General features: G+C 28.7%; 2 protein-coding genes across 2 annotated transcripts in view; one reads left to right on the plus strand and one right to left on the minus strand.

Annotated features, from left to right (window-relative positions):
- The window catches only part of LOC136984026 (coiled-coil domain-containing protein 130 homolog), a 274,187-nt gene that overhangs the window by 200,677 nt on the left and 55,853 nt on the right, over positions 1-17,657 (plus strand). The window lies entirely within an intron of this gene.
- Positions 3,422-17,657, minus strand: part of LOC136984033 (glycogen debranching enzyme) — a 36,311-nt gene continuing 22,075 nt past the window's right edge. Inside the window, exons 12-28 of the mRNA XM_067280947.1 lie at positions 17,528-17,629; positions 17,007-17,159; positions 16,770-16,920; positions 16,456-16,684; positions 13,028-13,290; positions 10,214-10,347; positions 9,995-10,128; positions 9,717-9,898; positions 9,302-9,404; positions 8,991-9,216; positions 8,627-8,738; positions 6,727-6,862; positions 4,445-4,557; positions 4,141-4,349; positions 3,963-4,060; positions 3,787-3,874; positions 3,422-3,709 (exon numbers count right to left, since the gene is read on the minus strand). Coding sequence (XP_067137048.1) covers positions 3,422-3,709; positions 3,787-3,874; positions 3,963-4,060; positions 4,141-4,349; positions 4,445-4,557; positions 6,727-6,862; positions 8,627-8,738; positions 8,991-9,216; positions 9,302-9,404; positions 9,717-9,898; positions 9,995-10,128; positions 10,214-10,347; positions 13,028-13,290; positions 16,456-16,684; positions 16,770-16,920; positions 17,007-17,159; positions 17,528-17,629 — 2,721 coding nt within the window. The remainder of the gene's footprint in view (positions 3,710-3,786; positions 3,875-3,962; positions 4,061-4,140; positions 4,350-4,444; positions 4,558-6,726; positions 6,863-8,626; positions 8,739-8,990; positions 9,217-9,301; positions 9,405-9,716; positions 9,899-9,994; positions 10,129-10,213; positions 10,348-13,027; positions 13,291-16,455; positions 16,685-16,769; positions 16,921-17,006; positions 17,160-17,527; positions 17,630-17,657) is intronic.

Genomic DNA, 17,657 nt, shown 5'->3' on the forward strand with positions numbered 1-17,657 from the left:
CATCGTTTATTTCTTTAATTAATATATATATTTTAAAGAAATAAATAATGTAAATAGATCGAAGTATAAAAAATAAATGTTTAATTAATCGGATAAATTATACTTTTATACGGAGTAAGTTTTTATTTCCCTAACGTTTTCAAGTAATCTTCAAGATAATAGCGAGGTTGAGGCCGAAGTTTTAAACGCGAAAACCTGTACGTCGGACGTTCAGCGTCGCTTTCCTGTAAGCCTAGAAGTTTGACAATGGCGTTTGAAAAGTCAGTGGAATCGTTGCTCGACATTTCAAACGCCATTGTCAAACTTCTAGGCTTACAGGAAAGCGACGCTTAACGTCCGACGTACACGTTTTCGCGTTTAAAACTTCCGCCTCAACCTTGCTAATCTGTAACGGAAATGTGATTAGAAAAAAAGCAGGAAGACGATGTTTTTCCACGCCCATTCCGCTCCATTTTGGATCTGACCAAAATGGAGAAGACTGGAAAATAAGCGACAGTCTGATACCTAGTCAGTTTGTCCATAAAAATTTTGAGACAATTCGAAATAGTACTTGAATTCTTTATAACGGCAGGCTAATGCCTATGCCGTCTTGACCATTCGCCTAGAAAGCTGATAAATAAAGTTAACTTTTAATTCTTTCTATCTCACTTCCATATAAAATGGGCGATGATGATGTATTTACGCCTTGCAATATCAAGGCGGCCTTTATTTCATACTCATCTCCGATTTGGCTATAAACAGACGGTCGAGCAACAAGTTGACAGAGCATTATTACCATTATTTCTGAAGATCCGACCCGAAAATGAACCCAACTCCTTCGGAACGGTAAGATGACGCATTTACCAGGCATCCGATCAATGAAATGTAAATATGAAAATATTCTATAATGTCATTCAGAAAATACAGATGGCATCAGTAAAAATGTTGAAGGATAACAAATATAAAACACCTTTTTAGCAGTAAGCAACAATGAACTTTGATGATTGGTTCCTTGAAATGACTTAATTGATCATATACGGTCAGTCTCCGACTTACGACGGACATGACTATAGTCCGCGCAGCGAAAGAGTAGACACGAATCAGCCTGAGCTGTATCTGTCAGATGAAGATGGAAGGAGACATGTGGGCAGTGGCGTAGCCAGGGTTTTGTTATGGAGGCCAGCCTGACACAAAATTGAATTATTTCAAATTATTGTTCATTAAAATAGGAATCGACTATAACTTAACACATATAATATGAAACTTCTTTTAATCATACGTTTTATTAACATTAATATCAAACTCTAGCAGTGCCTTAAACAAAAATTAACCAATCAATTACTTTTTTTTAACCATTCTTTAATGTAGTTCACCGTCTTTAATCTAGATCTAGATAGCGCGGCAGTTCACTATTAATTCATTTAAACTGTTTGTGCTTTGTGTTGCCGAAACCCAATTAAACCAAAAATCGGTTTGTTTATTTGTTTAGTTAAGTTATAGCAATGCAACACTTGGGCGGTCTGCCTACGGGGATGCCTTCCGGGAGGTCTTTAAAGGGAAACTGGCCCCTATTTAGGCGTTACTGACGTGGAGAAAACCCGGAAAACTCTATGTGGTCAGCCCATCCGAGCGAGGCGCGAACCCACGATTGAACTCCCAGTGTTCAGGGGACGTAGACCGCTTGATCACTGGTGGACCACCAGAAATCAGAATAAATTTCAAAACCAGAAATCGGGACGTTGTAATGACGTAGCATTGTGGTAAAATTTGATGGATATCACAGCGTTACACCTGTGTAATGCTGGATATCCATTACATTTCAAGAATGAATGAATAATTCTAATTAATTTTATTGAATTATCAAATATGAACATATTATTTTGAATCATCGTACTTGTTTGACTTACATATTTCGACTTTTTTAGAAAACCCGTACTCTTATGGACATGACCAACTTTCTCCCAAAGAACATAGAACAAGAAGCAATCATTATATACCGTATTTACTCGAATATAAGACGACCTCTCATGTAAGAGGTGGTGTGACTTCTAATTTTCTTTAGAATTGTATTAATAAATTAAAGATCAAAATAAATTTATTTCGTTTAATAACAAATAAAATATCAAATGCACGTAAATGCACACGTTGTCGTCCCGCAAAAATGACTGGCATTTTAAACTTCAAGGAAAAATCTTGTAAAATCGACAACATAATTTGTTCACGTAAAGCTGGACAATCCGGAACCTTCTTTGCCTATTCTTAACAGTCGAATCCTCTCTTCGTCGATTACACTTACGAGTTTCTTCGAATTCTGATTTCCAAATAACCACCTGTTTTCACTTGGGAATGAATTAAAACTTATATCGGGCTCCCGTGTAATTTTGGAATTCAATTCAAAAGCTTTGTTTTTCCTATTGCTATTCATCTTTACTCCTTACAATACATATTCCAACCACCCAGATAAAATACTTTTGTTTTTAAACACCAGAAGGTAAGAATATAAAGTTATTGATTCTCCAAATCATTTGTGAAAAACTATAGACAATTTATATGCTGTATATGAATATTTTATACGCATTGAAGCATGATGTAAAAACAATATGACTTGCATTGTTAAAAATAGATCAAATTAATTTAATTACAGTTAATAAAGCAGCCATCTGTATCGGAATATTTTCACTGTTAAAATTCAAAAATCGAAGAAATTCGTGCTTTAAAAATGCTAAAATAGATACCATTTAACAACAGATTATAATTGCTGTTTTATATAAATTTATTTTAAATTCTAATCTTTCCAAAAATGAATTTTGATGTAAAGGAAATATTTTCTAAATTAAATAAAAATTAGACAATATTGTATCAAAATAATTTTAATCGAAACAAATATCAACAGCATTCAAGAGAATACTATTAAACAGGATTTTTTTTATCTATAAATCTTATAAACAGTCATCAGTTTATTGCATCATACATTATTTTTTTTAACATTTAAACATCATGCAACTTAAAATTCATAACATTGATGGTAACAATAAACTTGTAACAAATGACTACTTCTGTATGATTGCACAATTTGAAGTAAAACTGTGGAATGACTAATTAAAAGATATCTGTTGTATTTGGCACAATAATAAATAAAATAACAATCCTAAAAACAAAGATAAAATTTGTATGTCGGATATTACGGCGATAACAGTCCTTATAGTATATATTTCCGATTTTGTTAGATTCTTACAAGCTGATTAAAATTGCATCATTTGATTGTTGAATTCTGACTAGCATCATTCTATATATTTAAAATTTTTAATTACAAATTATTCTTGATTTTTTTTTTTTTAAATAATTCCTTGTATATAATTTCACATCAAATCTAACAAGAATCCCACATTTGTTCATATGAAGACAATACAGAAGATGAAAATACATTTATTATAAAAGAAATTTAATCGTCGTTCGTTGCCAAACTGCCTAGTTTATCTAGTTCGTAGAGAACTTCGAGAAGTGATGCGTGACTCCATGCTTGAATGGGGCAACTGTCGGGACAGAACGCCCCGTTTGCATTGGTTAGTTCGGGTAGGCCTTTCCACTTCGACGTAATTACTTCTTGATAATGCTTAGAGAGTAATTCTTTTGTAGAGGCAACTGTGCGTTCCAGTTCTTCTTCACCTCCAATCTTTTTCGCAAAATGTAGTTTGGCTCTAAGAAAGTATCCTATAGGCCACAACCATTCCTAAAATAAAAATTTAAAGTTAATTAATTATAATCGCAGTCATAAAACTATTTTTTGTATTTATTATATATACATACAGGTCCTTGATGATAATTAAATCCTCTTGCAACTTTAGGATCAAATGAATCATCGCTATTGTTATAATAACCACAATAACTCCAATCGCTGGTGCATAAAAGAAAAATTAATTGCATCGTCAGTAAACTGAATAGTAATCTTATGTAATCTTTCAAAAGCAATTGTTTTAGTTTACCAAGGATCTAATGTTTTCATTCCAAGTGGTCCAAGTATAAATTTTTGTGCTTTTTCTAATGCACACCATGCATTTTTAGGTGTAAATAATTCTGGTGCCTGTTTAAAAAAAAAATGTATCTTTCTATTCATTTTTATACATTTAAAACAATGAAAATCAGAGATTTTAAATCCCTTACCACCACCATAGTAATACAGAAATTTGGTCTCAATTGATAATCACTCCAGTAAGGATCTGCAAAATGCGAATCTTTGTATATTCCTCTTCGGTTTATCAGTTCGGGATTTGCTTCATCAGGACTAGGTTCGGTTTGAATCCAAAAGTATTTTTCAAAATTTTTTTGTATTAAATCTCCCCATTGTTGAAATGTCATTTCAATTATTTTTCCTAAAAACAACAAAAAAAAACATGTTTATATTATAAATATTTATCACAAATTATACATAACAATATAAAAAGAGTAATATACGAAATATAAATACCATTTTCATTCTTTGAAACTTTATTATAAGGATAAAGACCTTTCTTATGCATTTCATGTAACCACGAGATTGCTGACTTACACAGACCAATTAACTCAACCGCCGAGCCATTTCTAAAAATATGTAATTTGAAATTTTATTTAATGTTAATTTTAAAAATTTGTTAATCTTGAAACCACGTTAAAATGTTAATTGTATTATTATTAATACAGAAAAAAAATTTCTTCATTTTTAATGTCATTAAAAAAGTTATATTTAAATAGATAATAAATTTTGTGATTTTTATCTTTCATGATTATGTATATAAATTCAAAACATTTAAATAGAATGCACTAAATAATCATAGAGCAACAGTTTTCATTCTATATTTTTTTCAGCTTTCTCTTTTGGACTTAGTCAGAAACACCCACAAAATCATTCTATATTTAAAGCTTCTTCTTAACTATTTGCTTGAAGAAACCTTATACACAAAGGGTTGGCCAAACCTTGTCATGACAGGAGCCACATATTGCCTATTAGAAATACACAATATTCCCTATTGGAACAGTATTTTATATTATATAAATGGCAGAACTGCAATTAACTATGGTTCTGCATTATCTGAGGGGTGTTTAAGTGAATACACTCATTTCTGAATTACAATATAAGAAAAGTAAAGTTCAAAATAATAACATGTATTACAAAGTTATTTGTTTCTGTTACCTTTGTGGGGATCCGAATCGATCGAAAAAAAACAAAAGATTTTAAATGTTCTTATTTTATTCATTTTCTTGTTTTTTGTACAAATTTCGACATCAGAAACCAAATTCAGAACCAAAAGTCGAAAGTTCTCCGGAATATGACTATATTTCCTCGCCCCTCGAAACTGAGTCAGGGGGAACTACAGACAAAATTCGCTAATTGGCGAAAGAAGTAACGTGACAAGGTGAAATAAAAGGAGGGAGTGCAAGGACAGAGGGGTCGTTCGTGGTTCCTGCCTCAAACTGAACTCGAAAGCCTACGAGTCCCTCCGACGTCACTCCGCCGCCGACAAGTCGAATCTCAACGCAGTCCGTCACTCCATCCGATCCACCGACGATCCCTTGACGAGTATGATGACCAATATTCTGTAAGCTCTCTCTTGGGTTAGTAACCCCCATATTAGTATGTAAGGCCTATTGATGTTAGCCTTTGTAACCATTTTCTATTGTCTAGTAATAAATTCTGTTTGTTGTTTAACTGGTGTCAATTGTTCGAATATCGCCTCTGTCTTATCTACGACCCCACCCTCCTCCTCCACTCGACCTGACAAGCAATTAATTCCAGACTGGACTGCCATCCTTGACAGTGGGCAGGCTTTACTGACCTGTAAACCGAGAAAAAAGGAGGTACGACGCCATCATACCTCCCGGTACCCACACCTTTATCATTTAACTTAAATGTGAGATAAATCATTTTGATTAAAATGTAATTACAATGATACATTAATTTTAAGAATAAAAATATGCATGTATATTATCTACATAATCAATGATATAAAAATTATTGTTCTTATATAATATATATGATTAAATTCACTAAAGTATAAAAAGAGGCTTAAAAGTGATTTATATTGGTAATATAAATCACTTTTTATTTGTAATTTTTAATCCAAAATGGCTGTACAATGTATTATCCAAGTTTTCAGTTATTCAAGGTATAATTGGTCCACATCACCTCAAATAATTTGGTTCTACTGTAGTTAATTAAAATATTATACTTATCACATTAAAAAATTGCCAGGACAAATTCACATTAAGAATAAATATATATTTCTTTCTGGACTATACATACAAATGAGTCCGTCAGAAGGAGTCGGACTCATTTGTTTGTATGTATAGTCCAGAAAGAAATATATTATACTTATCATTCTCTAGTAAATGTTGCTGTTACATTGCTGATGCTTTATGGCTGACTAGGTAAACATTCATTTTACTCCAACTTTACAAACATATCATTTGCTTTCTGCTGCCTTTTCAAGATTGTGAGTTATGCTTATAAGCCATGTGTATATCACACTATATAATAGTCAGAAAACTTGCAAAGTATTATATATATGTAACTAAAACACACTAAATATATAAAAAGAAATCATAATTAAGGGTCTAGAAGAGCTGCAATGCTATGCTTGAATTTTCTGAGTCATGATATATTACAAACGTTTAAGTATATGAAATTTAAAGCATTGTATATTTATAACTAATATTAATTTTATTATTTACTAATAATTAAATGAAAAATGTAAGAAAAAGTTGAGAATTTACCTTGGAGTAGCAGGTTTTCCTTTATTTCCAGCTTTTTCAGAGCTGCCCATTTTATCCATCCATGTACCACAGTTGTGTTCGTTTCCTCCGTAAACAAAACCAGTTTCAAGATTTACACCAATATTATTGTCAAATCCTAAAATGTATTTTAAAATAAACATTTACTGAAGAAGAAAAAATAAAAATATAACTGATTGTTCAAATACTCTATTAATAACTTCATCAAATAAAGGTTTCCTTTGTATAACACAGTAGTTATGCAAATCCGTGCTTTACGAAACAAAGGACTAATGCAAAACATGGGGTTACATTCCAAAAGTTAGCAAAAGTATACTATTCTTTTTTGATACTAAGAGAAATATGTTTATTAAAGCAATCGATAATTTATTTCCAATCAATAATTAATTAACAATCACTATTAAAGCTACTCTATTATGTATTAATATTAATTTTAGTTAAATGAGGGTGTTTTCTTTTTACAGAGTATTGTCGTCTCAGCTGTTTTGTTGATCTTGATCAAAAGTATCAGCAACATTTTCATATTCTTTATTACTATGGATGACGAAATAAAAAATATGTTATTAATTGAAAATTTGTTTTAGTGAGTCACATTTGTTCAGTCCAGTACCAAGCAACTTTTTTCCAGAATATGTGTTAGAGTACCGAGATACCGACGTATTCAGTTCGTCATTTTTACGAATTAAGTAATCATTTGTGGGTAAATAACACCTATGGTTAAAAAAAGTTTAATAACACTTACCTAAAAATGTTTAAATAAACTTTACTAAATACAAAGATTAATCTATAAAAAGAAAATACAGTGACAGTCTTAAGGGTTAAAGTTTGAAAGCAACAATAACACCACCTGATTGATAGGAAAGTTAGGACAAGAAAGAAAAAAATTGCACTATCAGTTTTCATTAAAGTATACCTGATGAAAAGCACAAAATAATTTGAAAATTTCAATATTCTAAAATCCCCGGGCAAATGTGAAACAACATGTGTGCTTACGTGAATAAAAAAAAACCATCAAATAAAGTTTACACTTAAATATTGCAGAGTTTTGTAAAGAGAATTTCCAAAACTGCATTAGAGTGAAACTGTGTTGTAGAAGTACAATGTTGTACAAGACATACCTGCATTTTAAAATTAAATAAATTTGATATCAAACTAACAAGCCTTAATAAAAACATTTTAAGAATTTGAATATTCTTAAACAAGTAATAGAAATTCAACTAATTTATCAAAAGATGTGACAATAGCTATTTTTAATTATTTAACTAAAATCTGTTCCATCATGAGAAAAAATTTTCAAAGTAAAAGGGAATTTATTTATGATGCAATAATTATGAATTTATGACTATAATGATCTAATAGTCAGGCATATGGGCAAAGTAATCAAGATGTTTGCCTACCATTTTGGAAAACACCAGAATGAATCTGCGCAAACAAATCATGAGTTTTTCATGAATGGTCTGTACCACTTATGTAAGCCTTGTCATCTTACTGTGGGCTTAGCCAAACCCACAATGTGAATGGAGAAAATGCTAACAAGGTGAGGAAAATGATGAAAATCAAGTAACACATGTTCCAGTACATATTTTATACTTTATGTCGCTATATAAGTTCATTATTTTTAAGTTTGAATGTCAGTTATCAATATTTTTCATTTATTCAATAGCAAATTTATTTTTGAATCACCAATTTGTATAAAGAGATTAAAGCTTTAATAAATAAAAAATGATGATAAAATATTTATTTATACTGCACAAAAACTCATATACGAACAAACTAATTTGAAACAAACATATAAAAGATTCTCGGCAATTTTACATAAGATTTGATTTTAATGAGAAGCTAAGATATTTATTAAAAAAATGTACAGTTTAATAAAGCATACCTTCGTGTTTCATTTGCATATCTAATTGATAACCTGCATTTCGTTCACGAAATATTACTCCCTCAAAATGTCTTTGGAGAGCTTCTTGCATGATAATATGTAACTCCTGTTCCTGTAATAATGTATATGAATACATATAATTTAATTTTATACTAAAAAGTTTTTATTCAATTTAATAAATCCATCTAACTGTAAACTATTTAAAATTTTCTACTTAATTATATCAAAATGATAAAATTTTACCTTTACAACAAGCAAATAAATAAGTTATGTTTATAAAGTTAAGTTTAAGTTTAAGTTATAAATAAGTTAAGTTTATTTATATTTGAAATTCTTTGTTATAAAAAAAATTTAATATAATTACTTCATAACCTGCTTCCTTTGGTACAGCATCATCTGTTGGAAATAATCTCCAAACTTTGTCTTTGATTATGTTATAGCCATCTGGTACTATATTACAATATTCCTGAATACATTGTAGCCACCACCAAACAGCATCTCTACAATTAAATCTTGCATTTACTCCTCTATCAAGCAAATTTGGAATGAGACCATGACGAAGACATCCAGCATAAGCTAAAATAATATATCTAAAAAAAACGATTTTAAAAATTTTAATATAAAAAACTATAATTAACTGAATCTATTTTTATTGCAAAAATTAAGATTTATAACCTTGCTTCTTGAAATCTTCCAGGAATTATAAAGAGACCCCTAAGTGCAATGAAAGTATCACGCCCCCAGTTTCTTGCATAACCAGTTGAAAAATGAGGTAGTCCTTTAATGTATTTAAACTAAAATTAATCATTAAATAATATACTGAATTAAAATTATAAAAATACATTAAACACTAAGTAATTAAAGTCTGAATGTTAAATTAAATACTAATTTACTACTATCATGTGAATTTTACATTTAAAAATTATGTTAAGTGAGAAATGAGTTAACAATTTTTATTTAAAGTTTCTAAATTAATTCCCTCTTATTTAAGAATTTAATAAAATCCTTAAATAATAAGGAATTAATTAAAGAAATTTATTAAATAATTTTTTTTTGTGTTTTTTGTTTTTCACATTTAATATATAGATACCTGCAGCAAGCGTAACACAACTTTGTTGTTTGAGCCCTGTCTCTTCATCAATAGTTGATGGTGGTTGTGGTGGTGAGAGAGAAGGAGATAATTGTGGTAAAGGTGAACTTTTAACACAACCCCCCAAAATTACTGAAGCTAATGCTAAAGCTTTTACAAAAGTTGATCCTTCAGCTATAAACCTGCAAAGATTTAATTAAGAGTAAGTATGTGTACTTTTAATAAATTAATTTTATTGTACTGTAAAATCTAAGAATTGAAAATTTAAATTAACGTACTCAGACATATTTCTCCAGATGACAGAAAGGAGGACATTATATGCTCCAGTTACTATTGTATCAAAGTATGATGGAATTAAATAACGGGGTATTTGGCTAAGAAAATGAAACACTTTTTCAAACCATTTTCCAAGCTGAAAACAACATTATAAACGTTAGTACATAATAATTGATTTCTTGGTAAAAAATATAAAAAAAATATGTAAAAATTTCCATTACTTCTTTCGTTGAAGGATGTTGCATTAATCGATTAGCCACATAAGATGGTAACCAATCACCTTGTCTTAAGTTATCACAGAAAGGATGTCCAAGATCATTATGAAGATGTATAGTAGATAATTCACTCATAATACCTAAATTATTATTATTATTTAAAATGTAGGATATTTATTGAACCTTAAATCAAAAAATTAAAATACTAGTAATTAACCATTTACATTCTATTTATATGATAAAATTATTGAGAAATTACTTTTCTTAATTTTAGAATACTCAGTAATTTTTTAAAAATTGCAATTACAATGCATATTAATTCAAACACTTAAAAATCACATTTTCTCATATTGAAAACAATTATCTTCAGAATTATTATAAATCATTTTTTTTTAAAAAGTTTTTAATATCTGATATGTCATTTTCATAGGTAATAGTAATAGAAATTTGGGCAATACAGGGCTGTCCATAAATGACATTTCCAGGAACACAGGGTCATAATGGGTAGCCCAATTTTGGAAGACCTGTGTGAGATAGTGATTTGCCAGTTAGAAGAAAAGGTCCTCCCAGCATTCCACTCCAACATTCTGTTATACAGGAGATATGTGGATGATATCCTCATTTTATGGAAGGAAGTCTCTGATTTAAGGGCATTTCTTGATTCTATCAATTGCAACTACTTTGGGTTGCTACTGGAGCTGGACCAAGTAAGCAAAGATAAAATACATTTCTTGGATATCAACATCCATGCACAAGGGGTGGGTTTTGTGACCTTGATCTATTGTAAACCGACTTTCATTCCATGCTAAATATTGGCTAGGTCATGTGATCCCTACCCATATAAAATTGTGGCTTATAGTGCCCCATTAGATATGCATATACTCACTCTTCCTCCCCACGGTTACATGATGTTGAGTTGGCACAGGTAGAAACTCTAGCTGTAACCCATGGATATAATGCATCATTGGTGCATAGGATAGCTGCTAAAGTTGCTCTTGACTTCCCAAACCACTAGAAAGGCTAAACAGGTTACATAATGATCTCCAGATTAGAGGGGAGCATTGTATGGTGACCTTTCACTCCTACCTGAGATCAGTATTTAATACAATAGCCAAAAAAAGGGACACAAGTATTACTTATAAGAGATATCTTACTATTTTCATTCTCCTTAGCAATACAAAGCACCCATCAACCACCCATAAGCTTCTGGTCATGTACTGTGTGCCTTTGAAATACAGATTTCATAAGGACCTCATGCATATTGGCTCCACAAAAAGATTGGTAAAAATGTGGCTGTAAGAACACACCGCTAACTTACGGCAATCAAAGCTCTCTATAGCTGTGTCAATATATGCAGCTGACCCAGATACAGAGACAAACTTACAACAAACTAGCATCCTAACAACAATGTACTGCACTAACCAGCTTAGATATTTAGAAGCTTTAGAAATTTTTAAAGAGAACATAAACAGCATGTGTATCAATCACAAGGTGGAATTGTTCTATCTGCAGCTTAGCTGGCCCTGTATGAACCCGAGTTGTAGTTTGTTAGTTGTTGTAGGACCTCTTGTGCAAGTCAAAATATTGCTTTCTCTTGTTCTTGGAATTTGATCACATCTCGACAAAAAGTTTAAACATTTGCATAGAATTTCTTGGTACATTTCAGGGCAAGCTACTGTATCGAGACTAAAAACATCAAAATAGTTCTTCCCTATTATGCCCATACTGATGCATGACATTTTATTCTATTTTTCATACTGTTAAAGCAAGTGCTCATTGTTAAAAGTCTCAGTCTGTTAAAAATCAAATCAATTCAAAAAAGCGGAACACATTGGCATTCCACTTTTTTAAATTGATTCAATTTTTAATGGACACTCAAATTTTTATTTTCTTGTGATTGTGTTCTATCAATGAAACGATGATACCAATGAAACATCTGAAGCAGAACTCTGGAGGAGCCCATAGCAGAATTCTGGAGGAGCCTCTTCATGTAGGTACATATTGCCGAGATCAGACAATAGGTTTATAGTGCAATTTATTTGTTATAAACAATAATCACTTTATATTTTTCATTTCTACATAAAATTTTTAAACTAAGTAGCATGCAATTATTCTAGTAGCACCACTAAGAAGAAATTAAAATCATCATTTAAGTAAATGTTAAGATAATTGATTTTTACAATGTTTATGTGCAAAAAGCTTACTAAAATAAGAACATTACTTAATAGAATCAATGCATACATATATATCAATGACAGAAACTCAATATATTGTTATATTTTTGTATCATACCACAAAATCTAAATAAAATATTGTGTTTAATATATGACAGATTAAACAACTTAGAAAATTTAAATCAGTATCTAAATTCTTTATAATCAAATAAAATTATTTTAATAAAACATGTAACTAAGGAAGACCATGTGTTCATAAGGAATATATTACAATATTAACATTTTTAATAAGTCAACTTAAAAAGTATAAAATTTTTGTGCATTGCTTGTCAATCCTTATTGATTCAAATTAACCAGTGAGTTAAGTAGATATAGCTTAAAATACAATGATTAATTCTGAAAAGATAGGAAAATGAAAGATTTTACTTTAAAAATTTTGTTAAAAATTTAATAACTCATATAAATAACTCAATATCCTTTACATATATTCTTAGTAAGTACAAAAGGATATAAATATTTCAGTATTAGTTGGAATAAATTAAATTTTCAGCATTTTTAAACAATTAACACTTATTTATAGTTAGTTAATTTTTATAATAAAATATATATATATATAGATTAATACATGTTTAGTTTATATACAAACCTTGCAAACCACAATAAATAAGATTCCCATAATTAGGAATATGGTATGTTCCTCCACCTTTCCCATCATCTCTTTCTTCAGGATCACATCTAAATAATACTCTATTTAAATCAGCGAGAGATAATCTGGATACTACAGATTCAAAATCATCTCCTTGAGGTCTAATATGAGTACCACTGTACGACCTCATCCGGTATCCAAATTGAGCAACTGACGTTCTTATTTTCAGTATAGCTGCTCGAGCCACTGCATTTAAAGATACTCTAAAAATCAAAAAAAAAATTAAACAAGTTTTAATACTTTAAATAAAAAATTAATTTGAATTTAAAATTTTAGATCTGTTAAAAATTGTATACGTATGATACACTTTGGATTACATGGATTTTAATACATATGATACACTTTTAACCATAAGAATGTTTGTTTTATTTAACTGCAGCCATGGAGATGTATGGTTTTGTTATTACTTACCCCAACAATAGAATTTATACTGTTTCTCCTTGTCTATACAAGTCTTTCGATGCTTGTATTGACGGGGTAAATAATTTTCCTTTCAATATATAATTAATACTCACAGATTTATCAATCAAAATGCCAAATAATTGCTACGATAGAATAGCTTAAAAATCCTCGTTATCTTTAAAAAATAATACTTTAATAAACACTGGAATAATCGACAGTGACTACAGAGGAAATATTGAAGTATTTATATATAATTTTGGAAAAGACAATGTTATAAAAGCTGGAACTGCAATTGCACAAATAACATTTGATAAAATCTTACATCTGGCTTTTATTGAAAAATCTTTTCTATGTATACCTAAATGAAATAATGCAAATGAAATTTTATTGCATATTATTGTTGTAACCTCTATTGACTAATTCTTTTTGAAACCATGTAATCATAATTTTGTAACTATATATATAAAAAATCTATCCTTAGTCATGTAAATTGTATAAATATAAAAAAATAGAAAAGTTATATCCTAATATATAATTTTTATTTTTCTTTATAGAAAATAAACAACACATACTTGTTGATTGGGAAAAAGTTTTAAGTATATTAACTGAGTATACTATCCCAGTTAACTTGATTTCTAAAATGTTGGATAATGTTTTTGTCTACTGGAAAACTTAAACATTTTTCCCAATCAATGAGCATGTGTTGTTTATTTTCTAGAGTCAAAAAACTGACCGAATTAATAACTTCATTTCTGAATTTGCAGATAAATTAGATTAGGAATTTATATGGAAAAATCATATATTTCCTACTTAACTCATTGAAAAACATATTAGATATGTAAAATGGGATGCAATTTGTGAATATCAAATATTAGAAGAAACATTCACAAATGACTTTTCAAGATATCTTAACTGGAATAAGAAAGCTCAATTTCAAATTCTTTCAGATAATTTATAAAGTGTTAAAAGCATTAATTCTCATATCTAATTTATTATACATAAATTAGATATGAGAAGTTTTAAAATACCAACGATTAAATATTGAAACTTTACATCAATTAACAGGTCATCTGCATTGGGACTTAGTTTTCTGCTATCAAATACTAGACAAAAAATTCATAGATAATTTTCAAAATCTTTCTTGGTGTTTTATTTTAATATATCAAAAATTAAACTGGAAATAATTAACTGAAAATTTCCAATGTTTGCTACTTCATATCCTTGCATACATTTGTAAAACTTGATAATATGGTAGATAAAATAAGAAGACTTAAGAACAAAACTGATACACCAAACTAAAAACCATATATAAAATGTATTTATTGTATATTCTTAAATATGCACATAAGATGTATACAAAAGTAACTAAATTGATATAGCCTAATATATGATTTGTTTTTTTCCTTACAAAATATAAACAATATTAATGATTAAAGTTTATAAATAAATTATCTTATTAAATGTGAAAAATTAACTCTTGTTAAAACTAAAAGTTAATATACATTCTTTTTAAATAGAAAATATAATCCAAAGTGTATCATACATATTAAAACCCATATAGTCCAAAGTGAATCATACTACTGTTAATACTACTGTATCATACTACATATACTACTGTTAAATAAGAAAACAAATTACTTAAAAGTAAATTTGATATCTTAGAAATCAAATATAGTAATAACAACTATAAACAAAAAAAAGTTGAGATAATAAAATCAGAGATTTTCTTTACAATTTATTTTGATCAAAAACTCAATCTAGTTTAAATTTAGAATATTTTTATTTAAAAAGATAAACAATTAATGGATTGGTCTACAAATATAAACATCCAAACCTGATAGTTATATATTAAAGCCAAACAATTGCTAGATTATATTGGGCCGTATTACTACTACTATTATTAATTAAATGTTAAGTAATTTTAATTATTAAATTTAGCAAGAGATAATGTTTAATGCCTGCCTCTAGTGCCAAATTACTTAGCATTCGATTAATAATAGTAGTAATGATATAGCCTGATATAATTTGGCAATCATATGGCTTAGTCCAAAACACTGACCTAGACATAAACTACATTTCTTTCCCAAATTTGACATTTGTAATTAGTTTGTTTCTTGTTCTGTTTGAATGATATAATCATTCAAGTTTAATTATTTATATTATAAAAGTAGGGTGATAACTAATCAGGATTTGATTTTTCATTTAAGGCATTACAGGTGGAGATTTTGTTTTTAGGTTTGATGTCCATATACAAGGTATTTTTTTTTTTAATAATTTAATTTTATCATTTTTAAATTTACTTATTGAATGTAAAATTTATTATTATAAATTTTACATTCAATATTTAAATATTATTATAATATATAATATTTTAATTATATTATATATATGAGTAGAGCATATTGGTAGAATTTAAGTACAAATAAATACTATACATCCACAAAATTTCGTCAAAATTGGTGATTAAAAACTGCTAGGTTTCCCTTGTTAGCAAAATACTTTACACTACAAAAGATAGAACAAAACTTTATAACTTGTTGCACTGGTGTAGCAATTTGCTACATGAGAAAATTCATCAAAAATAACTCTCACTGCAAAATTGCTAGTAACTAAAATCTTAAAATATTAGTTGATCAATTTTTGAGAGATAATTCATTTAATGATTCAATTATTGTAAATGATAAAAATCAATTCCGCTATCAAAATGCAATCTAAGGAAAGCAAAATTTTAAAATTATATGACAAGAGTTCATATAATTCATTTTTTATTGTACACTTTGTATAATTTTTTTTTTAATGTAATATTTAAATGCTGTTTTAAAAAGTTCTAAGAAGTGTTTTGCTTCTACACTAAAATTAAGTATTTAACTAACAAGGGCTTATAGAAGTAGGTTATATAATACATAAATTTTATTTAATGATAAATATATTCTATGCATTATATAATTATAAAATATATTTTATACCTGAAAGCAACAACAGATCCTGGAGGAAAACTAGTAAAATCAACTTCCTTGACCATTTTTTCTCCACTGTCACTTAATTCAACCATTTCACTTTCATAAAGCTGGATATGTTCTCTAATATCAAGCTGATAGTCTACTAAACCATTTATAAATTTTGGATCTTGTTCAAATTGTCGTTTATTTGATTTCTCTATTAATCGTGCTTCAAAGATTATTTCTTCTACAACACCTGAAAAACATGATAATGTTTTGTCTTGTAATTTTATAATTACAAATATTTCAATAGTAGTAAATATTTTAAAGTGCGCATTTACCAGGAACACATAACGGAGGAATATAGCCTGTTTCTTTTGGATTGTGTGGCTGACTAAAAGATGTTCTTGCAATCAATATTACAGACTGATGAGTTGCCGGGCAATGCCGAGTTACAGAAACTATATTTTCATCAACTTGATCTACATAAACCTAAAGAATTAAATTATTATTATTATTATTATTATTTTAAAAAAAAAACAAATAGCCAAACTATTTAAGGACAGTTAATGATTTACTTGAGAAAAACCACAAGCTCCCAATTCTTTATGTAATGTGTTGAGAGCCCTCTTCCCAGCAATGATGGCAGATTTCAATCCAACACTTCCTTCTATTGGCTGAGAAGAATCATTCCAAATAGCATATGGTCTTTTCTCATTAACTACATGAATCTGATTTAAACATCAAAATTAAAATAATAATATATTTTTTAAAATTCTGATTAGATAGTTGTTCATACTATACAAAAAATTAAACAGAAAAATTCTAGACAGAATTTAAAAATAAATTACAGAAATGAAAGCTTTAAAAATCATTAAATAAATATTTGTAACTAATAATGTGAACAATTTTTATAACTTGATTATGTAAACTTTAACTTAAACTTTAAAAAATCATTAATACTGGTCTTAAACAAAGGAAAAATATTTATAATTTATAAAAGTTTCGGCCTTAAGTTTAAAGTTTAAGTTCTTTATGTGATTCAAATATTTTATAGTTATTTAAAAGTGTTCATTTCTATAAAAGTATGGAAAATTACATGATATGGTACTAATTCATCATAACCACGATTACTCCCAGTAGCACAACATGCCATTGATACCAATGCTGTACTTGAAAACTGATCATAGATGGATCGTTTCTAAAAAGAAGAAAACATCTTTTTAATT

Source organism: Centruroides vittatus, unplaced genomic scaffold, assembly GCF_030686945.1.
Source record: "Centruroides vittatus isolate TY-2023 unplaced genomic scaffold, ASM3068694v2 contig_900, whole genome shotgun sequence".
In the NCBI taxonomy this organism is placed as follows: Eukaryota; Metazoa; Arthropoda; class Arachnida; order Scorpiones; family Buthidae; genus Centruroides; species Centruroides vittatus.